General features: G+C 56.9%; 1 protein-coding gene across 4 annotated transcripts in view; it reads right to left on the reverse strand.

Annotated features, from left to right (window-relative positions):
* PTPRU (protein tyrosine phosphatase receptor type U) overlaps positions 1-16,810 on the reverse strand; it is a 70,873-nt gene that overhangs the window by 18,491 nt on the left and 35,572 nt on the right. Inside the window, exons 11-24 of one of the 4 annotated variants that reach the window (XM_055705519.1) lie at positions 15,948-16,050; positions 15,536-15,809; positions 13,786-13,822; positions 13,139-13,277; positions 10,907-10,936; positions 9,195-9,352; positions 6,724-6,914; positions 5,465-5,537; positions 4,381-4,457; positions 3,563-3,580; positions 2,639-2,675; positions 2,233-2,330; positions 2,021-2,137; positions 1,187-1,341 (exon numbers count right to left, since the gene is read on the reverse strand). In XM_055705519.1, coding sequence (XP_055561494.1) covers positions 1,187-1,341; positions 2,021-2,137; positions 2,233-2,330; positions 2,639-2,675; positions 3,563-3,580; positions 4,381-4,457; positions 5,465-5,537; positions 6,724-6,914; positions 9,195-9,352; positions 10,907-10,936; positions 13,139-13,277; positions 13,786-13,822; positions 15,536-15,809; positions 15,948-16,050 — 1,507 coding nt within the window. The remainder of the gene's footprint in view (positions 1-1,186; positions 1,342-2,020; positions 2,138-2,232; positions 2,331-2,638; positions 2,676-3,562; positions 3,581-4,380; positions 4,458-5,464; positions 5,538-6,723; positions 6,915-9,194; positions 9,353-10,906; positions 10,937-13,138; positions 13,278-13,785; positions 13,823-15,535; positions 15,810-15,947; positions 16,051-16,810) is intronic. The other 3 variants (XM_055705520.1, XM_055705521.1, XM_055705522.1) reach the window with 3 other exon arrangements.

The raw sequence follows: 16,810 nt of genomic DNA on the forward strand, positions 1-16,810 counted from the left end.
CCACCTGCCCAGACACACCCCTGCAGCGGCTGGGGGTTGTGCCGTGGTCAGGCTGTGGGCACCCACGCCTGCAGTGCATTTTTACCGTAAGACAGCAAACCACATGCTTTTTTGCAACAAAAGCTGCAGCTAAACCACCTGAGCGCTGACAGTCCTCCAGGACGCCCTGCCCAAAAGGGGTGAGGAGGATGCTCAGTACCAAGCCCCAAGAGTACAGGGAGGCACCCCTGGCACAGAGCGGGTCCAAATCCCCCCCAGGGGAGACCCTCAGGTTAAGGCTGAGCCCAGCAGGATGCCCAGAGCCAGACAACCCAGCAGCTCCCAAATCCTGGCATGCTTGGACTTACAGCAGAAGACCTCTCAATGCCGCAAGCCCCCCGCGACACATCAGGAACAGAACTGCTCCCCCCGATTCCTTTCCTACAAAGTCTTTTCCAGCTAAATACTAATTTCTTGGGCTGATGAATCACTCATCGTGATTATCACTGATTACAGGCTACGGGCACTAACCACACTCACTGTTGCCAGTGAATGAATACTGATGAGGCAGTTGACAGGGAGAAATCAAATAAAATAAAAATCCCTCCTGCTCATCAGCTCCTCCTTGTTTGCCCAGCAAAAGAAGAGCCATTAACTTGTTGCGTGGGGACGCCCGCTCAGGGGACGGAAAGCCACTGCTGCCACTCAGATGTGCCACTGGCGTCCTCCCAGCTCTGGGGTCCTGGTGGCTGAGCCCTGCCAGGCTGTCCTGCTGTCACTCCTCACCTCTCCCATCGGCCAGACCCAACATCCTGACCACCAGCAGTGGTCAAGAGAGCTGTGTCATCAGTAAGGGGTGCTGGGACAGCCCCCCCAAACATGCTGCTCCATGTTTGCCCCCTGGGACCTGCTGCCACCAGCCTGGTGGTGCCACTTTACAGCTGGATGCCATCGCAGAGGGACATCCAACCCCATGCCATCAGCCCTGGTGCCTGCCCTTGCTGTGAACCCAAATTACACATTTTTGCATCTCCCTGCTGAGTATTTTAACATCATTTGGAGCTTTTAGCATCACTCAGAGCCAGAAGCTGAGCACCCACCTAAGACACACCGTGCTCCCCTCCAGGGCCACCCATACCCCCCCAAACCCCACCCCAGAGGCAGATGCTCCCCCACAGCTGGCTCTGCCCCACGGCCACGCACGTACCTGCAGTGGATGACGATGGGGCCAGCGTCGGGCGGCGTGGATGCCTTCACCCTGCGGATGAAGGCCAGCAGCCCGGTGGCATGGTAGGGGACACCATGCTCGGGCCATGACGTGAAGTGGAACTGCTTCACCTCGTGCCGGGCCGAGTAGCCCCGCTGCAAGGGAAGGGTGAGAGGGAGTGAGGGCGCACAGGGAGGACAAAGCCACCCAAACACTTGATTTTCTTGGGAGTCCATGATCTTGCCAGCTCAGCATCCAGCCAGATAGACCACGCAGTGGGCAGCCACTCTGGCAGCCCCACAGCTCCCTCCTCCTTGACTGCAAGAGGGTTAAAAATCAGCTGAGGAGGAAAAGGAGGAGGTGGCAGCAACCACAGGTCTCATTCTACATGCATCTTTGTTACTTGCCCTATAACTAGACAGTAATTTCACATTCCTGTAGGTAAGGGGTAAATCGCACCGGCTCCATCCCCAGGTACCGTGCCGCAGAGTAATGGCCGCATAACCTGCGCTCCAGCACGGAGGAAAAAAAGCATCCTTCACCTCTGTCACATTTACATGGTGCTCACATGGAAATTAAATACTCACTCACTGCTGAAACCAGAGCGGGGCTGAGCTGCTCGCCCCAGCAGAGGGCACAGAGCCAGGGAAAAGGCAAAGGAAGAAGCTACCATCATCCCTGGAGTTCAGAAGTTGCACCTCAACCAGGGCTGAAAGCCCCGTTTTGGGGTAAATAAATAGGGTACTGGTAAATGCCAATCTAGCGATGGTTGGAGATGCCCAGAGCGGCTGGTTCTCTCCCTGTGAGGGCAGGGCATGGCCAGCAGGACCGTACCCTCTCGAGAGCGAAGGTGCGGACAGCATACTCGGCCAACGTCTCCGACTTCACCAAGGTGATCTTGATGTCCCCATACATCTCGGAGTCATCCGGCCAGTATTTGGAGCATTTCACCTGCAAGGGAAGGACAGGAAGGGGTGTAGGCTCTGTGAAGGAGGCTTCTGGCAGAGCCAGAGCCCGGAGAGAGAGGGATGGGATGGGGTCCTTACCCGGCCCACCTCCACCAGCTTGGTTATCATCACGATGCTGGAACAGTGTTCCTGCCACACCATGCGCCAGAAGTCATACACCATCTCCTGCTTGGGCCCTGCAGGACGAAGGAAAGGCCACAGGGGCTGGATGGGCACGGCCAGCAGAACCCAGCCCCGGCAGCGCCGCGGTACCACTGCCCATCCCCTCCCACGCCGGCAGCACCAGCACCAACGCAGCGCTGGAAGCACCCATCTGCCCCGGGATGTGCGGTGCCGTGGGGGACCAATGCTCCACATTGCTGTCACCCAAACTGGCCCACTCCTGCCTCCCTTGCCCACACAAGGTTAAATCCCAGTGGGAATGGAATCGGGAGCTGCTGACCCACTGGCCAAGAAGGAAGGGGAGGAGGGAGGGGCAGCTCACCTTGCGTGGCTATGAAGTGGTTGGACCTGTGGTAGCCCTGCAAGGGAAGCAGAGACCTCGGTCACCAGCTGGGGGGACACAGGACACTCAGGAGCTGGGGCACAGCCCCCTAAAATGTCTCACAGTCACCTAATTAGTAGCGACTCCCCACATCTGTCAGGCCAGGTCCTGGCCACCGGCGCAGTGCCACCCACCGCTGCAGGAGGAGGAGGAGGCTCAGCAGCCACCTGGCACCCGGCGCACCCTGTCCCGGGAGGGCGCACACCCCACAGCCCGCGAAAGGCTCATGCAACACCAGCTCTCAGCGATGCTCTGCACCAAAGTCCCCAGCAGCTCCCAGCTGGCATCCTGGGGTCCACTAGTTCAATCCCAGCTCTTGCTGCCACCACACCGGGGCTGAGCACGGCAACACCACCATGAGAGCCCCATTAATGATACCCCAATCCTACAACAGCCCCACGGTGCTGAGTGACTGCCCCATTCCCCTCCTTCATGCCAGCTGCTTACGGGGGCCGTTCCCAACTCTTCACAGGGACGTACCAGCCCAAAGAGCATATCCCAGCGAGACCACTGCCAAAGGGACCGGAGACCCAGCGTCCCACAACCTTGACCACAGGTCCAACAGAGTTAAGCCACATCACATGCATGGAGGTGGTGGTGGCTTCTCCATCCACCGTGGGTCCTTTCACGGGGCATTTCTGTAGGCTGAATTCAACCCTTCTTCCGAGCACACAGGCCTTGCTCTCCATCACCCCAGGGAGGACGTGCCATGGAGAGCTCGCTCTCCCCTTCCCTGGACCATACCCAAGTTTATCCACAGATTTTCCCAGCCTGCCTCTCCCTGATGCTATTTAACAGCATGCTGCCCAGTATGACGCCTGGGAGGACACGGGAGCAGAGAGGAGAGGGGAACCATCTACTTACTTCTCGGTTTATCCGAATCTTAATGATCCCGTTGGGACACAGGTTTAAGAGAAAAAGATCAGAGACAGAGACATTAGTGAGGCAGAAATCAAGAGCCAAGTTAGAACACCTGCCCCGGAGCAGGGCATGGACAGCCAGACAGCCACAGGGGAGAAAGGACACATGGGGACAGGGGACAGGCACAGGGATGCAGCTCGGGCACAGGGAACCCATCGCGGTGGCATCAGGCCACCACTGATAAACGACGTCCTCCAAGCAGGTGGGAAGAGTGGGATTTGCTGCCACGTCCAGGAAATGCTCGAGCCTGCGCTCGGCGGAGCCTCCCTGCACCTTCCCTGGTCTCCGCACTGCTGGCAGGGAACATCGCTGGGGGGGACGTTGCTCTCAGAGGACACCAGGGCCCAGCTCTGCCCAGACTCACGTGCATTGGGAGGACCCGGGTATCCCGGTGTGAGGCCCCAGCTGGTCCCCTCAGCCTCTGCATCCTCCACCCAGCAGGGAGGGAGGGAGCGCTATGGACATGAGAGCAGGTGAAGGGAGAAGAGAGGATGGAAAAGGGGAGGAGAGAGGGGATGAGAAAGGAGGGACAGAGCGGAGCACAGACAGGAGGGACACAGCAAGCAGAAACCGAAGGTGAAAAGAACATAAATAAATCAGGCAGGCTCTTCATGGCATGTCTCAGGAACGCACAGATCAACCCATTCCGGGCTGTCTAAGCTCCTCCAGACGCTGGACAGACCCTGACAGTCCACAGGGTCCACAAGAAGCTGCTGTTCCAGCCTAGACCCCCCACGGAGACAGGCACTGTCCCTACTTACATCGATGTAGTTGGCATTGATGTAGTCCGAGTTGGGATCACCCAGCAGCGGGTGCAGCTTCACTCGGTGACGGTCATCTGGAGAGCAAGGGGAGAAGGGACTATCAGCCCCTGGGCAGGCGAGCACGGGGACAGCGTGTCACCCCCCATGTCCCAGGGCTCCTAGGTGCCCTTTGCAATTGTTTTGCACCAGGAATCTGCAAAATGCAGGCAGGTGGGACATGCTCAGGAGCAATCAATACAAACTGGTGGGGGTCTTCCCAAAGATGGTGGTTTAGACCAGCAGGGACACGGGCGAGCAGCTGTCAGCGCAGCATCTCCCTGACCTCTGCCCAGTCCTGCCAAAGACAGAGAGCACCCACCCTCCAGCATCCTGCCATCCTCCCTGGCAGGGCACCAGGATGGCCAGAGCCCAGACAGGCGAGCAGAAAGCTCTGTCCAACCTCCGGTGCCCACCTCAGCCCCAGACAATGCTGCAGCGGAAGGGATGAAGTTGCGGACAAAGCATGCAGGAGGTAGAGAGCACCAGAGGTCCTGGAGTGCCAGGCTTGGTGCCTCCATTCAGCAAGAACATCACTGGAGATGAAGCAGGAAGCAAAGCGGCTGTGCCAAACTGACTGGAGGGAGCTGGCGAGGAGCATCCTTTCTCTGGTGGGGTCAAGCCCCTTCCCAATCTGCTGTCCTAACAACTCACCATTCAACCCCTTTGTCTCATCCTGCACATCCCCACCAAGGCAGGGCTGTAGTTTCTAAGTCTCCATACAAGAAAACACACCCCAGGTTATCTGGGGCCTTCCAGCACCAACCAGAATATCATAGTGATGTTATCATCACCCCAAGATGTCCCATCCTCAAAAGTTATGCAGTTCCAGCCCTCCTATTTGCTCTGGTGTCCAATGCCCAACAGAAGCTCTCAGTCTGGGACCCCAGCACTGAGCAAGGACCCTTCTGCTGCTCTTGACCAAACAAACCCCACCAGTTTATTCTTGCCATGGACCACACATCTACCAAAAAAAAGGCCCAAAGCCCTTCAGAAGGTTTTTCAAGCTGCTTGGGGCATCTAAGCCTTTGCTAATGGCACTCACATGTCGACACATGATCCTGTCTCCCTTTGGTCTTGTCTTTCTTCTTCGAAGCATCCCAGCCTTCAAAGAAACTCTGTAAGAAAAGGATGGTCATCATGACCCGAGGGCAGGACTGTGGGGTCCCCCCCAGCACCAGCCTGGGGAGCAGGGCAGACAGGGTGGTCCCTCCACCCCAGCACCTGGGTCCTGCAGCCCCAGCTCCACCTCCATGGCACGCTCTGCCAGCTACACGTTTCTGTTGCATCCACAACATGCCCCATTTTCCAGCAAATTATAGACAGCCTGGGTTTTTTTCCAGGGTTGGTTTTGGTTTTTTTTCTAAACCTCCCCAGCCCCTTTCTCTCCCCAGCACAGAATAGGTTTGTGTATAATAACAGTAGTATTCATAGATTGGCGTAAGAGGAGGAAAGTGGAAGGAAATTACATGTTTTCTCCCCTCCCATAATATCTGAGTGCTTTCAAATGACTAGTTCCAAGAACATATAGCAGCTTTTCAAGGAGCACTAATGATTATAGCAAGCCCTGGTTTGTCCAATACATGAAAGGCGGGGGGGGGGGGGGGGGGAGGGAGGGAAAGCTCCTGCACTTGAAACAACCAAGCATTAAACAGTATTCTCACTGGGAAATTTCAATCGCCAGACCTGTGGGACACCGAGGAGTCAGGAATCAACTCTGTTGGGTGTGCTGCAGTAGACATGGAGAACAGTGTGCTCCGTTACAAGCACTCTGGCCCAGTGAGGTGGGATGGACCCTCGGGGGGGACTTCCCTCCCCTGGGATCACACCCCCTCTCTCTCCCACATCTCTCCCTAGGGTCTGCACGGTCTTGGGAGATGCCATACTCTAGAGGACTTGCTTGTCCTTAGGCTATGGCCATGCTTATCACAGGACAAGCGTGCTGGAGAGCAGCAGAACACAAGATCGTGGTGCCCAGGAGGACCTGAGAATGGGAGAAGCATCCCCAGCTCTTGCAGGAGAGAGGGGATGATGCACTGCGGACAGGAGAGGTGTGGGCTGGCAGGACTGGCTTGGCTGATGATTAAATCCTGAGCTGCCAGGACCAGAGATTTGATCCAGACCCAGGGACACCCCACGTGCTGCTAACGCCTGCCCAGAGAGCTGTGAGCTCCAGCTCCTGCTGTCCAGAGCATCGCAGCTCCAAGTCTGCAGCATCTCCTCCCTGCACAGGGGTCCTACCCGCGCCACCTTCTCCAGCCTACCTCCCACCCTCCCCAAGACACCAGCACAAGATGTTCCCACCTCGTACTCCTGCTTGAAGCCGTAGCCTTCTGCTGTCTTCATCTGGTTGATATGCTGGAGGAGATCTGCCACCCGCACGGCAGGATGGAGCTGCCCAGTGTGATATGGGGACCCTTTGCGGCCGCACTGGCGGCGGGGGGAGCCCCCCAGCAGGCTGCTGGACTCGTTGACCACGCTGCTGCGCTGGTCACCTGCAGAAGCAGAGGGAGAACCAGGGGCCATCAGGAGAGCAAAGCCTTAGACTGCATCCCCATCACCTCCTAGCACCCACAGAGGGGTGACAGGGCACCTGGAAACATCCCCAGGGGATGCCGGTATTGCAGCCAGACCCTCTCCAGGCACCACAAGCAGCCCAGACACCCCTCTGCTCTCTGCAGCGCTTCCCATACCACAAAGCTGAAAATACCCATTACAGCCTTTTAGGACCACAGCAGATCTCTTAGAAATCAGTGGGCAAGATCTTAAGGGGATTAATAAACTTATTTCCCACCTACTGGAACAATTAACTCCCCTGCAGACAAGTAAGAGCTACGTGCCCAAATATTCACACAAAGTCCTAACTTGAAAAATCACATTGCCAAAGGCTCCAGCCCAGCTTAACAGTTAGTTTTCCTCACTCCTAGATACCGGTGCCATATTCCTAGCACTGACACAAATGGAGCTCGCTGCTGTTTAATTGGGGAGTTTATGCAGCATTTACCTGCTTTATGCCTTTGCTGTGTAATTACCAGCAGAACCAGACTAAGACCTCACCTACATTTATCAGGGGAAGGTCCCACACCAGATCTTGAAATCTGGGTCTGCACAAAACCTGACACACTCCAACAGCTCCCCGAGATGTGGCAGGCATGGATCCTGCAGCAGCCAGCCTGGAACGCTGTCCCCACACTGCTGGGAAGCAGCTTTGCAAGACAGTGCATCCTGGGTGCACTTTCCCCTAACAACACTTCTGAAAATCGCCCTTGCCATCCCCCCTCGCAAAGCTCCCAGGCTTGGTGGTTTTGATCTGCTTGAATGCAAGGAGCAGCCCCTCGCCCCCTGATGCACCTCCCGGCTGCTCGTGCAACACTGGTGCAGTGTGGGTACAACACGGGTGCAACATGGGTGCAGCACATGCACAGAGCAGGGTCTCCATCAGGCATCACAACCCCTAAGGAGATGATGCTGCAACCTTTGCAACCAGAAACATCTCCCTCCCAGGCTGCCAGCGCATGGCTGAACCAATGGGACAACATGGGAGAGCCATGCTGCACCCCACGGCGTGGCTGACGGGTGCACTGACCGCTGGGTTTTAAGAGAAATTAAATCCACGAGTCTGCGAGATGCTGACAGCTCCATGGAGCCACACACCGAGGACGCACCTGCGTTTCTGTAAGAAGGATTAGTGACACCTTTTAAGTGCAAAGAAACTGAGGCATGGTGGGGAACAGCCCCCAGCTGCTCACGGAGCAGCCTGCTCATTTACCTTCGTTAATTAACGATGCTTATAGGCAGGCAGTGGCCACAGCAGCGGCTGCCCCCAGCTGTGGCAGAGAACCCAAGCTCCTCGCATCTCCTCCTCTACCAAGCAGAGGGATGAGTAGCAGCCAGCAACAGAGCCAGCACACAGGTGGGAGCAGGATGCGGCCCCACAGCCCCTTCCCTGAAGAAACCGAGGGCCAGCAGTCCCCGCTCAGAGACCCATCAGCCTTTGGGCATGTTGAGGACAGCAACCAACAAGTAATACACCTAGCCAGATGTATTAAGAGGAGGAAAAGTTTGCCCTCTGGGCTTCCATTATCCGTGAGACAATGCTGCGAAACGTATTAATCCCGCAGCCGGCGGAGAAGAGCCGTGTGTAAGCAGCATCTTGAAGTTACTGTAACAGATGTTATTAGCATATGGTTGAAACTGGGGCATCCAACGAGTTATTTTACAACTAAATCAGCACAGAGATGCATACTCCAGTGGGTGTTAAATTATCAGTCTCCCTCTGATGTGAACACTGTGGCTCTTTTAACCCTTCAAAGGCCAGGACTGTGCAGAACACCGCGGAGCAGAGCCACGTCAGGTGTGCGGGGTGAAGGCTGGTGCAAAGCTTTCAGCCTCGGCATAAGAGAAGAGTTGGGGTTCACCCAGCTCCGGGGGGCTGCAGCCAGCGTTTGAGCCCACAAATGGCCTCAACCCTCCCAGCCAGCAGCTCAGCTCTCTGCTTCAAGAGGCTGAGATGCAGAGACCGAGCCCCAGCTCAATTTCCTTCAGCAAAGCCTGGATGATAACAAAAGCTCCTACAGACACCAATGAGATCAATGTCCTTGGAGGTTTTATGCAGAGCAGGGAAAAGCCTGCAACATCCCACACATATCAGATTCAATACCTGCTACTGAGCCTCGGATAAATGTTTCAGCTGTTTTGGGGATATTTAGGGATCACCGAGGACCCTCGCTGCAGCTGGATGGGGGCAGGGGGACACCACAGGTCCCTGTCCTCACCTCGGTTGCCGTAGTTGTGGGTGTCCATGAAGGAGAGCCCCAGGCGCTCGTCCTCCTGCAGCGTGCTCTGGTCGGTGAAGCTCCTGTCGATAGCACTCATCATGTGCGTCTTCTCGTGGCGGTAGTTAATGGTCGCTTTGGTCATGTTGACGGGTTTTCTACAGGGGGATGCAAAGGGGAGGAGGGGGAAGAAGCGCAGGTAAGTAGGGCTGACCCAGCGGTGCTGTAAGATGTCCCCCCAAAGCTACAGGGCTCGGATTATTTCAGGGAGCAGGATGGATTATTTCCATCAGCTATCAGCATGCTTTGCTCTTCTGGTGCCCCAAGCTGGTCACACACATGGGTCAGCTCTCACTGGCTGCAGCAAGTCCAGCTGCTCATCCTCAACGTGCCCTCCCATCCCCTCCCCAAAACACCCAGCGGCTGGCACAGCCGGGAGCGCTCCTTGTGCCAGCAAAGGCTCTCCCCGGCTGCCTGGCCCCGCACAGGTCTGCCCCAGCTCTCCCCCAGCCCCATTTCCCCAGGCATCACCCACCCCTCGCTCCACACCACCTCGCTGGTCATCCAACGCGCCAGGCACATCGCTGCGCTGCACGGTGTGAGCGCAAGAAGCAGAGGGCAGATGGGGAACTGCCGGAGCGGGTCCAGGGGGACCCACACGAACGGGGAGAGGGCTGGAATGCTGCTCCTGCGGGGACAGGCTGAGGGAGCTGGGGTTGTTCAGCCTGGAGAAGGGAAGGCACCGGGGAGACCCTACTGCTGCCTTACGGTAGGTAAAGGAGGGTTGTAGGAGAACGACGGGGATGGACTCTTTGATAGCGCCTGTAGCAACAGGACAAAGGGTAATGGTTTGAAACTAAAAGAGGGAAGATTCAGACCAGACAGAAGGAAGAAATTTTTTTTATGATGAGGGTGGTGTAATGGTGGCACAGGTTGCCCAGAGAGGTGGTAGATGCCCCATCCCCTGGAAACGTTCAAGGTCAGGCTGGACAGGGCTGTGAACATCCTGATCCAGTTGAAGTTGCCCCTGCTCACTGCAGGGGGCTGGACTAGGTGGCCTGTAAAGGTCCCTCCCAACCCAAAGCCCTCTGTGATTCTATGAATTTTCATTTGGGACCATCTTCTTTTTTTCAAAGCCCGCATGAACAGATAATGCCCACCACAAATCACAATAATATGTAATTCTATGAATCTAAAACCATGCCTGGGGGCCAAATCCATCCCAAGGGACAGGCTAACTGCACATGTGCTCAGCACCCACCAGGGAGGCTTTTTCCCCCCCACGCAAGGTCCCTGTTAGGCACCTAATGAAGATGCTGGGAAAGCCCAGGAGCTCTCGCTAGAACCAAACCTCACACCACAAATCCAAGACATTCAGGCAAAAAAAACCCAACTGAGTGTTTTTGAGAGGCACCATCAGGCTCCCAAAACCCAGAGCAGGGATTAAACCAGGGGAAGGACGAACAGGGGACCCAAGCCCATGTCAGATCTTGGAGGGGCTGGGATGCTGCCAAAATCCAGAATTCAAGCCAGAGTCACTGACCCTTTCCCTTTATGCTGTCTTTAGTCTAACGAGCTCAGCAGCATTATTTTCCCCGAGCCAAAGAGGCCTTTAAAATGTACTCAGCAGAGAAAAGGACTTGTTGGAGCAGCAGGGCAAGGGGGGCGGCCGAGAGGAAGGGTGAAGGAGAAAAAGAATGACAATTACTTACGGGTAATAGGAATAAGAATAGTAGTTCCTCCTGGCAAGCATGCAAACAAAGAGAACAGCAGAAATTGCATAAGCAGCTTTTCTCCAGCATAGGGAAGGGGGGTTACAGGGCAACTCGGCTGCCATAAAATTAAATGCACCGTAAAGAAACCCGGCTCCCCTTTTGCATCCGTATCTACTCCGGGCAGGAGCCGGCATCCCGGCAGCAGGGCCCAAGCACCGGCTCTCAGGGTGACCTCAGGCCCCGCACCAGCAGTGGGGTGTCCATAGTACCGTTGTCCAAGGGGTTATTCCACAAGTTTTAAGGCTGAACAGCAAACGTATCCAAAATATAGGGCATCCCCAGGGAGCCAGCTAGGGGCCGGGCAGCCCCAGGGGGAGAAGCAGGGTCAGGACATCATGCTTCCAGTGCACTATTTATTAGGGGCAAGCGTATTCCGGGGGTGCATAGCCCTTCCACCACATCGGTGTTTTTCCAGCAAAACGCTCTGGAGAAGACTTATAAGCTTGTCCCACTTTCCAACAGCCCCAAATTCAGGGCCCTCACCACCGGGTCTGATTTGTGGTTCTGGTTTGTCCTTCAACAGGTTCACCCCGGGATGCTGAAGCAAAGCTGCTCCTCCTCCTCCTCCTGCCCTGCAGCACTGGCAATGGGAATGCAGCAGCCGCACTCATGGCTTCCTACCCACAGCGTCACTCCCAAAAATACATCAAAAATACATCGGCACCGCCGCCACTTGCTCTGTCAGGGACAGATCTGATGCCATACGCACAGGCATCTGCCCAGAGCAGCAGCAGGCGGGGAGCCACGGGCCAGTCCTGCACCCCTTGCAGCGTGCAGGGATGCCACAGCCTTGCTTCTCCAGCTGGCATAAATCAGCAAGAATCCTTTCAGGGTGAACGAAGCCATAAAGAGCTTTGCAGATTTACAGGGGCTGAGGTTGTGCCCTGCTATTTTTCTCTCCCCCCTGGCTGTTAACGTACTTTCCTCCCATCATCCCTGCACGGGGAAGGCATTTAATTGCTGCCCTTTCTCCCCTGCTTCGAGAGCCCTCCAGCTCGGCGCTGCCTCCAGCCCCGCACCGTCAGAAGCTGCTTTCCAGAGCGCTGCACCCAAGCAAAACGCAGCGGCCACATCCCCAGCACTCCCGGGGCTGAGTGTCCCCAAAAGCCCTCGCCCTCCTCCCTTCCCAAGTGAAAGCCCACCGCCACGGCAGCCGCGCTCAGCTCCCCAGCCAGCATGGGGAGCATGGGGACCCCCAAGGGGGTGGGAGAGCAGTTTGGGGGTCCCCAGGAACCATCAGCCCTGGGAAAACCTCCCCTCCAGCACGCACCCAAATCTTAACGACTCATTTAGAGCCAGGTGGAGGCTCTCAGCAAGGGATTGCTCATGTTTCACTGGAAGCTCAGTGGCTCCCCATTAAAACAAGCCCAGGAGAAGCTGGGATGGTTTGAGCACCCGCACACCAGGGCACCCAGCCCCCGGCAGCCCCCTGCCCAGCCCCAGAGGAAGGGGGGATGCTGCTCCTCCCAACACTCTCAACGAACTAGAGCCCAAGATGAGAGCCAGAGTCTGCCCCAGTATTTCAGCAAGACACACTGCACCACTTTCCAGGTAAGAGCCATGGATGGAAATTCTTTTTCCAGCCATCACCCCAGAAGCGAGCACCCCCAGGGCTCTGTCCCCCAGCGCTGGGAGGTGCTGGGTGCTCAGCAGAAGGGTGATGGTGAAAATGCCTTCCCCTCCTCCCTGCCCCCAGGAATGCCAGCCCGATGCATGGGAACCGTGTGCAGCCCCATCCCCAACACCCCCCATGGCAGGGCACCAGCACGGCCAGAGCAGAAGCATTTCCATCAATGCAGAACTGACAGAGCAGCACAAAATTGAGAAGCAGCAGAGAAAGAAGCAAAAGATTGAAAAATACAGGGGAGAGGGCCAGTGGAACAGAGCTCCAGAGCCCCGAGGGCAAAGGGATGTCCCCAGAACTTTGCTCCTCAAGCCCCAGCATCCCCAGTGCCTCCTGACATGTCTCATGTCACAGAGCAAGGAGGGCACCATGCCCAGCAGGATGCACAAGCACATGGAGGCACAGCTCAAGGGAGGGTTTGGAGTCTGACCAGCGCAGCGGTATCACCACCAATAACTCCCAGTTAGTGCTGGGATAGCGGAGAAAGGCTGAGCTGGGAGGAAGGCATGGATGGTGGCACCAGCCACGACACCAGGTTGCCTTACCCTTTCCGAATGATGACGATGATGGCTCCCAGGAGGATAATCAGAACGATGAGCCCTCCAGCACAGATCCCCAGGATCAGGCCCATCTCCTCCGAGTGCTGCGACACCTCCAGGGGACGCTTGCTCTCTTTGCAGGCAGCTGCCAGGGGACAAGGACAGATAGGAGGGGTCAATGCTCAGCTCTGTGGGGGGAGAGGGGGTGGCAACATCAGACAGGAAAACACTGGGATTTGTCCGGTGGGATGCACATTGCTCCTTGAATATATTTTATTCCACCGAGACATTATGGGGCTCTGCAGTGCCACACCATGACCATTGGCAAGTCCCTCTCTCAGTTCCTGTGGGATGAGACCGTCCCTTTGTGCCACTTTCCATCACGCCCAACATAAGCTTGTCCATCCCTGGATTCAGCATCCAGCCACAATAACGGCATTAGGAGGAAAAACTCAACCAAGGGAAAAAACCCAGACACTAAAGAAAGTGCAAAACGAGTGCAGGATAGGGCTGTAATAAACCACCATGCGCACCCCGACCACCGCCAGCACTGGTAACGGCACCCACCGGCACGGCCCCGACTGCCAGAGCAGCCGCAGGATCGGGTCCGCAGCCTCGGCGGGATCCCACCAGCTGGGAAAGGGAGGGCTCACCTTTGCGAGCAATCCGGACACAGTTCAGTCTGGTTTCCTATGGAGGAAAAAAGGAGGATCAGTGTCGGGTAAGCACCCTGGCGACTCCGCTCCCCGCTCGGAGTGAGGCTGGGCGGACACAAGGCTGGTCCATTGGTGCTTTGACACCCAAACTGAGGGAGTCTGCAGGTTATTTGTGCTGCGGCACCCACTGCTGAGCCAAAGGAACTCCTGAGAACACAGAGCAAGAGATGCTGCTTAACGGCGTCCTCAGCATCCCGTACACCAGCATCCCCAGGTCTAGTCGAGGCCATCGCTCCTGGCACAGAGGGGACAGTAAAGCTCAAGATCATCGAAGGAGGGACCCAGCAGATCCAGCTGAGCCGCATGTCAGCAGCACGTCACCAACTGCAGCTAAAACTCCCAGGTCATGATTCAGAGCTTTACAGGGCTGTTTTTCACGAATCAAAGTTTTCAAGCCCCAGCCCCAGTGCTCTGCACATGCTGCCAAGGTTGCCATGAGGGCTTCCAGCTCAGGTCTCCAACGGTTTCCACATTTGCATTTTTTGGGATGGCTTCAGCTAAGATATTCCATCTTTCCATGCATCCAACTTCTGTTACAAAATAAAAAGCACCATTTTGGCAGGACTGCCTTCTTCCCTGAGCATCCTCCAGCCCCTCAGGATATCAGTGCTGGCAACGCTGCTCCATCCACCCTCGGATCAAGACCTGCCCACGCAGCGTGCCCAGGGCAGGGCCAGCTCCAGCCCCTCTCCCCAAGGTCACCAGCTCTTGCTTCTCCTGCTTCTTGCTCCATCTGGCACAAAACCCATGAAAAACCCAAGCTGGGATCTAGTTTTTTCATGACATCTGACAGCAGCCGGGACAAATCCATTGCCTCCCAGCAGGAAGGCTATAAAACAGTGTCAGCTACCAGTTATTATCCAGCAATGCCCGAGCGAGGCAGAGCAGAGATGGTCCCTGTCTGTCTCGGCTCTAATTACAACCCAGTGAGGTGTGAATGATCCCGGAGCAGAGGAAAGGATTCAAAAACCAGCACTTTTCCAGCAAGGTGGAGCCGTGCAGGATGAGGATGCTGCCGCAGTCCTGCTGCTTTGCTTCACAGCTCATCCTCCCCTGGGTGCAATGGGAGCTGCTGGAGCAGGTGAAGCTGGGAAAGGTCCCCAGGGGTTCCCAGTGGTCCCACCGGTGACTTGGAGGACACCAGCCTGGGGGGATGGACGGGCTGCTGCCAGAGCAGGGCTGTTACAGCTTCGCTGAGAGAACCGGCAGCAGCAGGCAGGGAGAGGGCAGCCCGGGAATTCAGCAGCTTCCCAGGAGCTCCCTGCAGCAGCCGCTGTGTCAGCAGAGGGTCCCAGCAATGTGCACACAGCTCTTGCTGCCCAAATGGTCCTTCACCCCAGGATTAGCTCCTGGAATGTGGTCTCCCCAGCACCGGCGCTGGCTGGGGTCTCAGCTGATACCGCAGCAGGTAGCAGAGGTTGGGCTCCTCCACCCCCAGCATCGGCACTGGGAAGGGGACGGGCACAGCCCAGGGTGCCGGGAGGAAGGGGGACACCCATCCATGACCCCCATGTGCCACGAGGGTGGCCCGGAGCAGCAGCTTCCCCAGGGCAGGACCCCAGGGTGAGACCAGAGAGGGACAAGCCTCGTTTTCTTTGACTCCCCCCCAGACCCCAGCTGGGCTCCTGCCTGGTCCAACTGGGACCTCAGACACGCTGCTGGATAGTGGGGTCCCACGGCTACTCACCCCTTTGAGGTTGCTCATGGCTTGGAAGTAGATGAGATAGGCTTTCTTGGGCTCCAGCGGCGGGTTCCAGTAGCCGCTGTAGGTCTGGTTGTCCCCCACAGTGAAGGGTTTGGCTTCGGTGAGGCTGCTGGCAGGCAGCTCAGCCCCAAAGTAGTGTACGGAGCCACGGGACACAGCGTCGTCAAAGGTGAGCGGCACCGGGAAGCACTCCTGCCCACCCAGCTCCCGCTTCAGCTTCTTGGGCCGGTCTTCTTCTACAATGACCTGGTAGGTGCTGGCGAGGGCCAGGCACACGTTAGCTTCAGGAAAAGGATGATCCTGCCCTTTCCTTGGTGCTCAACCCCACCATCCATGCCGTACCACCCCGTTTGGGGGGGGGGGGGTGTCTCACCCTCGTGCAGCCCCAGCCTACCTGATGGGAGCCCCTCTGCCCTGTGCCGGACGCAGCAGCACCGTGATGGTGCTCTCCGACTCACTCAGCGGCGACGGCATGTCCCCATAGTCAAAGGTGGGAGCTGCAAAAGGAGCAGGGGAGAGTGGGCAGGGGGGAGTCCTGGTCCCCAGGGATGCACCTGGGGCTTCCCTCTGCTCAGTGGGGAAACTGAGGCACAAGCAGCCTTGCCCACAGCATGGCATCACCAAATGATGTAATGTGAATTATTCCAAATAAAGAAAACCCCTCCAGGTCTTGAACAAGTGTTATAGTTGGGAAAGGACCCATGGGTGTGCGCTGAGGGGGGCTACCAACACCAGTCTGACAGACTGGAGGAGACTGGAGCAGGATCCAACCTCAGCAGGACCCGAATGCTCCCACCTTCAGATGCACCCCTAGACAGCACCACTCTGAATCGCCAGCACAGCATGAACGTCCCACCCCAGAGCAGAAACAGACCCAAGCCAGCCCAGCAGCACCCCCAGACCAAGGTGGGGGACCCCCCTGTGTCCCCAAGCCACCAGCCGCCACTGGGGTCTGGCTGACACTGCTTTGCAGTTTCGGTGCACCCATTAGTGCTCATCTCAGCCCATTTGCTGCAGTTAATAGCGACGCCACGGACGTGAGCAAACGGCCCCAAGTACTGCAAGGCTTATTAACAAACCCCAATTAATCCCTTGCTTGTACACCGATAGCTCAGACAGCACCAGTGCACTGGGCTGGCTGGACTCCCCAGCCAGAGCCCCATAAGCAGCTCAGCTGATGGGTCTGGGGGGCTGCCAGGGGGCTCCCGGCACAGCTGCCACCACCAAGAGCATCCTTTGATAGCAGCATCCAGTCAC

This window comes from Falco cherrug, chromosome 3, assembly GCF_023634085.1.
Source record: "Falco cherrug isolate bFalChe1 chromosome 3, bFalChe1.pri, whole genome shotgun sequence".
Classification (NCBI taxonomy): domain Eukaryota; kingdom Metazoa; phylum Chordata; class Aves; order Falconiformes; family Falconidae; genus Falco; species Falco cherrug.